Genomic DNA, 9,024 nt, shown 5'->3' with positions numbered 1-9,024 from the left:
GTGTTCAGTGTTGTGCCTCTCACTACAAGGACATTGAGGTGCTGGAGAGTATCCAGAGACAGGCTCTGGAGCTGGGGAAGGGTCTGGAACACAAGTATGATGAGGAGCAGCTGAGGGAGCTGGGGGGGTCCTTGGTCTGGAGAAGAGGAGGCTGAGTGGAGGCATGAGCACTCTCTACAGCTATCTGAAAGGAGGCTGTAATGAGGTGTGGGTCAGTCACTTCTCCCAAGTAACAAGTGATAGGACAAGAGCAAATGGCCTCAAGTTGCTCCAGGGGAGATTTAGATTGCATTAGATTTAGATTAGGAAGAAGTTTTTTAGTGAGAGGGTTGTTAGACGCTGGCCCAGGCTGCCCAGGGAGGTGGAGTCCCCATCCCTGGAGGTATTGAAAAGATGCACAGATGATGTGCTGAGGGCTGTGGGTTAGTGATGGGCTTGGCAGTGTGAGGTGAGTAGTTGGAGTCGATCTTAAAGATCTTTTCCAACTGGAATGATTTTATGATTGTAAGCTGGGGATTCTGGCTGATAGAGAGAGCTTGGAGGAGTATCTGGAGGAACTTTGGGCTCTTCTGGAGACTCTGGGTTCTGAAGTTCCTTGGATGCAGGAGTCAGATGATGATGGCCAAGAGCTTAAACCGTTTAGAAGTAATAAAAATGAGGCATCTGAGACCTAACTGATGCTTGATGAGCGGCCTTGGGGGAGCAGGGGGGGATCCTGGGGAGACACTGAGCAGATGTCAAGAGCATGGAAGAGTCTCATTAACAGTGTTGTTTGGTGATGTTTTTGCAGTGCTCTCTACAGATATTCCTTGGAGGCATTTGTTACAACAGGAAACAATTATAACACCACAACTTTATCCCTCTCCCCACCCAGATGATTCCCTGAGCTGTTTGTAGATCTTCACTCTGACCTTAGTTTTGAACTCTTTAAATCATCGAGCGACAATATTGTCCCTTGATTAGAAGAGCTGAAGTTTCCCTGAAAGTGCAGCAAGTGAGTAGCCAGGGGATGGTTTAAGGAGTGTTGTGACATCTGCTTTAGAGGGAACTGGATTCCTCAGGGCATCTGTAATTGTATTAGATGTATTTAGTTTTTCTCTCCTGCTTTAGAGCTAATGATTGAGGACGGTTTTAACAGCACCCTGAGCACTGCTGCGAATGGGGATGTGTGGGGATGTGCCTCTGGTAGGGATGGGAATTTGGGGTTGGAATGTTTTCATTCTGGTCTGGTCAGGTTTTTAGAGGATGTGATTTAAGCAACGTGCCTCCTTGCTGACAGTCCCTGGAACGCAGCCGCCACGCTCGGCTGAAGCCCGTGATGGAAGAACTTTATCCCTCTGCAATTCCTGGAATGGTGCTGCACAGGGAGCAGAGGAGCTGAGGAACACCCTGAGGAGCTGAGGAACGCTCTGAGGAGCTGAGCAGCACTTTCTCACGGCAGGTCTGGGGAAGAGCTTCCAGCTGCCAGGCACGTGAGAGGCAGCTCCGGGGCTGGGAGTTACAGGCAGGGGGGGACACTCAGGCCAGCTGCTTTTCATCACCAGTTAGCGGCTCTTTGCAGCTGGATGGCCCCAAATTACAGCTACCAGACCATGATCAAATAGTTAATAATGCCTCTTAGCCCCCCTAAAAAGATCTCAGAGCCACCTGAATGTAGTTTAGGGAGGAGTGGGTGGGGTGCAGCTGTCACGCTGCCTGACGGTGTGGGCAGGGTGGGTTTCAGTTTAGCTGTTGAGGCTTTTCCCTCTGGGCTTCTCCAGATGTTTATTTCTGATAGTTCTTGCATTAGATGGAAACAACCCTGCTGAATCCAGAGGCTTGCAGCTGTAGGATGAAGTCACACGTTCCCCGTGGCTATATCTGGATGGGTTTGGGGACTTCAGGGCCCTGGTTGATTGTGGCAGCTCCTACCCTTTCCCTCAGCTAGTGTGACATCCACCTGCATCTGGATTGTCATGCCCAGTGGCAGTAAAATGCCTTTAATCTCCTGTTTGCTCTTTGTATTTCTGGAAAGGCTCTCAGGCTCTGCTTATGTGAGATCAAAGTCTTTTGGGTCAGGAACTGGATTCCAAAGAGTGAAATGGATTGAGATGTAAATGGCTTCACTTCCCCAGGGCCTGCTGGGGGAAAGAACCCTTGAGGAGGTGCCCTGTGAGAGGACTGCACAAAGGGGTTGCTTCAGGGTTAAATCTGTCTGTCCTGAAAGCTGTTCCTAAGGAGTTGTAGAGCTGGAAGGGGTGATGCAGCAGTATTGCAGCCACAGGCAATAAATCTGAGCCAACAGGGCTAGGGGGATGTCTGAAAGTGCCATCACTGTCATTTTGTCCCATCCCAGACCCTTTACTACACAAGATTGACCCCACTTAGCAATGCTGGGTGATGCTTGGGGCTGGTGCCACCGTGTTCTCACTCTCTACAACTACCTGAAAGGAATCTAGCCAGGAGGGGGTTGGTTTTTCTCCCTAGTGACAGGCAATAGAACAAGAGGAAATGGTCTCAAGTTTTACCAGGGAAGGTTCAAGCTGGATATGAGGAGGAATTTCTTTGCTGAAAGTGTTGTCAGCCATTGGAACAGCCTGCCCAGGGAGGTGCTGGAGTCACCTTTCCCGGAGGTGTTTAAGAGATGGATGTTGCACTTAGGGAAACAGTCTAGTGGTTGACAAGGCTGGGACAAAGGCTGGACTTGATGATCTTATAGCTCTTTTCCAGCTGAAATGATTCTGTGATTCTAAGAAGTGTCCAGGTGGAAAAGAGCTCCCAGGATGGACAGAAAGGGAAGCAACTGTGACCAGGGCTGGGAAGTGCAGACAGGTCCCAGGAGCAGAGCCTGTGGTTGTTGGAAACCACCTGGTGCTCTGGAGGGAGGGCTGGGCTGCTAGGAGAGCCCCCTCATGAACCTCCTTCCAGTGTCTGTCCAGGGGGTTCTTGCTGCTGCTGCCTCAGCACAGGTGGTGAGGGGACCCAACAGCAGGTGGGGGAGCAGGGGACCCAACATCAGGTGGTTCCTTGGGGCGCAGTGGGGAGGGGGCTGGTGCCTGAGCCTGTCCCACTCACCTCCTAAGCAAGTGTTGATTTGACTTATTTCATGTTGCCGTTGTTAGAAGTAAATACTGTTGTTGTGACTGTTTCATGTTGTGGTAGGAAGTCACGGACATTAGGCTGGAGCCCCATGCACACCCTGGAGAGAGCAGGGATCTGCTGAGCCTGCCTGGGGTCACAGAATGGTGAGGGCTGGAAGAGACCTCCAGAGCTCACCCAGCCCAGCCCCCTCAGGTCACTCAGGAACGCCTCCAGGTGGGTTTGAAACTCTCCAGAGAAGGAGCCTGCACACCCTCCCTGGGCAGCCTGTGCCAGGGCTCCTTCACCTCAGCAGCAAGGTAGTTTTTCTTCAAGTAGAATTTTTGGTGTTTCAGCTCATGCCTGTTCCCCTTTGTCCTGTCACTGGGCACTACAGCAAAAAGTGGCACCCCATCCTCCCATCATCCACCCTGTAGGTACTTAGGTCCCCTTCAGTCATGTCTTACCCAGGCTGAGATGCCAAGGGATGTCTGAAGGACGGGCTGTTGGGGGGAATGCCCAGTGATTCCTGCAGCTGGGTGCCCTGTGCTGCTGTGCACACATCTGGAGCGAGCAGGGCAGCAGAGGGACTCAAGCAGCACTGCCCAGGGCTGCTGTGCACACATCTAGAGGGAGCAGGGCAGCAGAGGGGCACAGGCCCCACAGCAGCACTGCCCAGGGCAGCTGTGCACACATCTGGAGCGAGCAGGGCAGCAGAGGGCCACAGGCCCCACGGCAGCACTGCCCAGGGCAGCTGTGCACACATCTAGAGGGAGCAGGGCAGCAGAGGGGCACAGGCCCCACGGCAGCACTGCCCAGGGCAGCTGTGCACACATCTAGAGGGAGCAGGGCAGCAGAGGGGCACAGGCCCCACGGCAGCACTGCCCAGGGCAGCTGTGCACACATCTGAGAGCGAGCAGGGCAGCAGAGGGCCACAGGCCCCACAGCAGCTCTGCCCAGGGCTGCTGTGCACACATCTAGAGGGAGCAGGGCAGCAGAGGGGCACAGGCCCCACGGCAGCACTGCCCAGGGCAGCTGTGCACACATCTGAGAGCGAGCAGGGCAGCAGAGGGGCACAGGCCCCATGGCAGCACTGCCCAGGGGCTCAGCCCTCCCCAAGAGACCACTGCGAGGTTTCATTTTGAAAATGCTTTAATAAGGAAGTGTTGACAACACCGTTTTGCAAAATGTAAAGGTAACTATACAAATCCTGAATACAAAAAGAATAAATTAAAAGCAGATCTTTTTTAATTCTGCAACTTTTTCTACAACATACATATTTTGTCCTTGATTACAGCTGAACAGAACCCAGTAAAATCATTTTGCCATGCTCTAAAGTCAATTTCAGGAGAGATCTAATTAGTACTTTTTTTTTCCTTCTTTTTTTGTCCTTTTTTTCCTCCTTTTTTTAACTAGAGAGTCCATTTTACAACAACTTGTAATAAAACTATTGACATTAATATATATGTAAAACTTTACATCTAGTTAACTAAGCAGTAACTGGTCATCTGATAGCACCTGAATGGGGATCGGCTAGGCCTGAAACTAAAACTAATACAGAGTGAAAACAAATTGGACTGGTTCAAACATCTTCAACACTCCACTGCATATAATATGGTATCCAATACTCCTGCCTCCCCCTGGGAGCCTCAGGCGAGGCCACACGGAACCCAACGGTGGCTTTTTATGTCAGAGGGAGCCTCGGGAGGTAACAAAAGAGTACAGGAGGGGTTGGGTTGGTAGCCAAGTGCTTGTCTGGAGTAGCTCTGTATCCACCCCTCCGCCTTCTACTTCAACATGTTAATCCCCTATGATTAACATTTTATGTACATTTGTGTTTAATTGAATTGAGCTAAACAGTAAAACCTGTTTTACTTAATCTGTCTTTACTACCAGACTGGCTGCTCACGTGTGCCTCGATTGCAGGACAGAAAAGCAGAACACAAAGCAAACCTCGATCCCTTGCTAGAAAAGCTTCTTTTCCTCTCGACTCCACAGCCTGTTTGCAATCCAGGCTAGCCATTTCTTTCCTTACTTATTCAGTTAGTGAGTTATCTCCTCAGTTTTTCAGGGCTGCCACCTTTTAACCTTTGCTGGAAAAACTGCAGAGCTGGTGTTGGTGGAATGAATGTTTCTTCCTGTAGTGCCCAGAGGCCTCCTAATGCCGCTGTTGGTGAATTCTTTTTAATTAAAAGAAGGTACACAGAAAAAAAACCAACCCCAACAACCTGACCCCAAACCAACCCAAAAGCACTTACTTGGGAAATTAAAAAGAAAACAGACAGTTGCTCAGAGCCCCTAAAAATCCACGGGCTAAATTACTTGTTGCTGCTTAATTTGGTCCCTTATTTAATCCTTTCACTGTAGCTACCGAAACTTATCGGTACACGCCACTAATCGGTCCGATCTCTTACCCAGCTCCAAATACAATTAAGAGCTTGAATTGATTCCTACATGAAAGACCCCAAAGCACAAAGAGATGGTGAATCCAGTGCTTTGCCCCTCCAGGTTGTCCTCCCAGTCCCAGCTCACAGGGCTGCAGGTCCAGTGCCAGGGCCTCGTGCCGACTCTCCGTGGTGGTGCAGAGGCACTTGGCTCGCGTGGCTGCCTCTAAAACCCCCCCTTGCCACTGTAAAAACCTGTCCTCTTTATCTTTCCTTCCCTTTTTTGTTTCCAGAGGGGCAATCCCTGCATGCTTCATGTGTGAACATGAACGAGCTTCCCTCCTGGCCCTGTGGTGTGTTTCCCTGGCCTTTCCACACAGAGGTATCCGCAGGAGCTGCTCCTGTTCATTTTCAGAACACCCCCCCCCAATTTTTCCCAAGCCTAATTCTGCAGAAGCCATTCTCTTTGAAAGCCTGGAATGCAGTTTTCCAGCAACCTTAATACCAAAAGGCGTGGCAGCCCCCCAAGTCGTGGTGTTTCATGTGAAACGTTTCACCCTGCTTTGTCTGGTAGATGCTGTTGTTATTCTTGGAACTCTCTCTCACACACACACACACACACACACTCTCTCTCACACTCACACTGGTTGTTACACTTTTGTTCTTGAACTAAAGCTAACTTCAGTTTCTGCTTTTCCCACAGTAACCCCCTCCAGCCGTTTCTTTAATGCCTTTCCCATAGGAAATCATCGTTTGCACGCACCAGCGGGGGCAGGCCGGGCACCTCCCCCCTGCTGGTGGCAATAAAAACAGCGTAGCACCGCGATGAAGACTAGACGTGCCAGCTTCAGCATCCACCTCGAGTGTGCACTGGTTCGTTACAAAAGTGTCTTTGAGGCCTTTTTGAAAGTTCCATGGCTTGACGTGTATAAAGCATTGCTCAAAAGTTACGTGTAAACTTGCAGCTCCTTCCATCACACGCTCTGGTAGGGTTCCTTTTGGTATCAGCAGGCAGCTCCGCTCGGCTCTGACGCCTCCTTTGCACCTCCTTTGCGTTGCTTCTCTTTCTTGTGGTTGAGGAAAAGGTGCCCCGTGTGGTGGTTCAGCGCTGCCCAGGAGCCAACAGACCGGTTCTCCCTGGAGCTGTGCCGGGACCAGCCCCACCGCGGGCAGGGAGGGTGGGAGGGGGTGGGACTGAGGTGTTGCTGCAGCTTTGCCGTGGGGTCAGACTGTGGAGTGCTTCCCCTTTGCTTTCACCTTAATGCTTTGTGCAGAAATCGATTACAACTGATTGGCTGTTATCTTGCTGATAAAAAGGGCTTGTTTTTGGCAAGTTTTATCTTCATCAGAGTATTAAGGTCCAATCAACCCGTGTACTGGTGCTGTACAACCTGTGGCTGACACAGGGTGCTGTGAGCAGCAGCCTCTGCTTTACAGGCCACTGTCTGTGGCTCCGGGGCATCTCACAGGCTGCACCGTGGTGCTGCCAGCCCAGGCCTCTGGCACCACAGGAGATTCCACTTGCACACAGGTGGGCTGGAAGCGAAGAGGGAAATGCTTTTTTCCTGGAGGTGGCTGTGTCTGCCAGTGAGTGAAATGGGAGAGATGTTCCTGGGGGTAGAAGTGGCTGAGCAGCCTCATCCTGCCATCTGGGGCAGTGCAGGTGGGGCTGCAAGACTCTGACACGTCCCTGAAGCGATGGGATCTCACTGTCTCATGACAGACACACTTTTGAGACTAGCACATCCATTTCTCTGCCTCATTTTACCCAATCTTCCCCTTTCCCCACTTTCCACCCCTTTATTTAACTGCTGCTCTGTTGGCTTCAGATGACAGGTCAAGGAAATCTCCCTGCCGTTCCGTGCCACAGAATGAGATCTGGTGTGAGCCTCCAAAGGCGTCCAGCGGTTCCAAGGCAAAGCCGTGTGTCAGCTGCTGACTGACTGTTGGGAAGGCTGCTCGTCTGGCAGGTGGCTGTCTCAGGGCCAGGGTGTGCTAAATGTCACCTTGAATTGCATCGTGAGAAAAGTGCTTAAGAGTTGAAGCTGGTGCTGGGTGACGGTGCATCTGGGTAAGGCAAATGAGAGGCAGTGAGGTGATCTCAGAATGGCATTGATGTGATTAACTTGAGGTCAGGGGTTCACACTAGAGTCCCAGGCTTGGCTTTTTCCTGCCCATACCACTGGACATCTGCTAATTCTGGATAGAGGGGAGAATCCAGGAAACAGCTATCATTGTAGTTCCTGCAGAAGAAAGGAAACTTTGTTAGAACCAGGGCTCCTGGAAAGTTCAACCACAGGATAAAACATCATATGGGGTGGGAAGCAGTGGAGGATACTCCCAGACCCCACTGCACTCTGCAGGCAGCCCCAGAGCTGGTGCCTGGCAGGGCTCAGAATGCAGGGCCCTGCTCTGACCTGCTCTGCTCTTGCCTCGCAGCCCCACACCACAGCAGCCTGCCCAGTGTGAGGAGGCTGAACCCCAACTTTGGATGGCAGCAGAGGTGTTCTCTGCAGGAGGGGAGAGCTTGTGGCTGAGCCCATCACCAGGCCCCTGCCCTCCCCATGCACAGCAGCACAGCTCTGCCTCGCTTCCCTGAGAGCGGATGGCATTGCCCAGTGGGAGCGTGGGAGGAGAGTGGTGGTGTTTTCCTGCATCACTGTGCTCTGGGCAGAGGCTTGTGCACCACCAGGCAATCCCAGAGCTATGGGGCTTCCCAGGGATGAGCGAGGAAGTGACTAGTGAGAAGGTGCCAGGCCTAACGTGGACGAGACTTTTGTTGTAGGCGGCCCAGTCTTCATCTTGGGGCTACAGCCTAGTCCTCATGTGGGGGCATCTCTGGTGACAAGCTACTGCTGCCTTTGCTGCCTGGCTTCTTGTTTGCCTGTACTGAGCAGATGAGACAGTTTATGAGATTTTTCCTGGCTACTGCCCTTAGAGCTCTAACCAGGTCAGCTCCTGGCTCTGACTGCAGAGCTGCTTGCCAGAAGAAAACACTCGGGGCAAAATCTTGATGTTTTTGAAAGGTGACAGCCTTTCTGCTCAGTGAGATCCAGCACTGCTGCCTCCCCTCACACACTGATCTGAACCAACTTCCAATCTAAGGATTGTTCTGAAGCCAAACTTGGGAGATGCATTTTGTCTCTGTTTACTGTGGATTCTCACTCCTTCCCCACCACCCTCTCTCACAGGGCTGCTCTCACACCCCGTGTCCTGCAGTTCCTGCCTCCTCTGCCCTCTTCTCCACCTGCTCTCCCTGGGACTGGTGTCAGGGAGGAACCTGAGTAAGGGCATCACTGTCTGAAAGCTGAGCTCGAAACACTTGCCAGCTGCCAGCTGTGAGTGGTTGTAGATTCAAATGAGTGTCAGACAGCGAGACAGTTTAATTAAAATAGCAATACTCTGTGGGGTGTTTTTGTTCCCTCCACCCTTCCCCCTCTGTCTTCCCACAGGAATGGGGCCAGGGCTGCTCCTCACTCCCTGCAGCCTCGCTGCTGCCAGGCTCTGCTGCACAGCTCTGCCCGGCAGCAGGGAAGAAGGAGGAGGAGGAGGAAGGGTGCTGGGGGTGCCCAGTGCTGTGGCT

General features: G+C 51.9%; 1 protein-coding gene across 4 annotated transcripts in view; it reads right to left on the bottom strand.

Annotated features, from left to right (window-relative positions):
- Window positions 1-4,191: 4,191 nt before the first annotated feature.
- FRMD4A (FERM domain containing 4A) overlaps window positions 4,192-9,024 on the bottom strand; it is a 226,932-nt gene continuing 222,099 nt past the window's right edge. For all 4 annotated transcript variants that reach the window (XM_062019898.1, XM_062019881.1, XM_062019890.1 and 1 more), the window contains one exon: window positions 4,192-7,684. In XM_062019898.1, the coding sequence (XP_061875882.1) occupies window positions 7,582-7,684 (103 nt within the window). In that variant the 3' untranslated portion in view covers window positions 4,192-7,581. The remainder of the gene's footprint in view (window positions 7,685-9,024) is intronic.

The sequence above is a fragment of the Colius striatus genome, chromosome 1 (assembly GCF_028858725.1).
Source record: "Colius striatus isolate bColStr4 chromosome 1, bColStr4.1.hap1, whole genome shotgun sequence".
Taxonomy (NCBI): domain Eukaryota; kingdom Metazoa; phylum Chordata; class Aves; order Coliiformes; family Coliidae; genus Colius; species Colius striatus.
The sequence above is the reverse complement of the archived record's forward strand: the minus strand, read 5'-3'. Positions and strand labels throughout refer to the sequence as shown.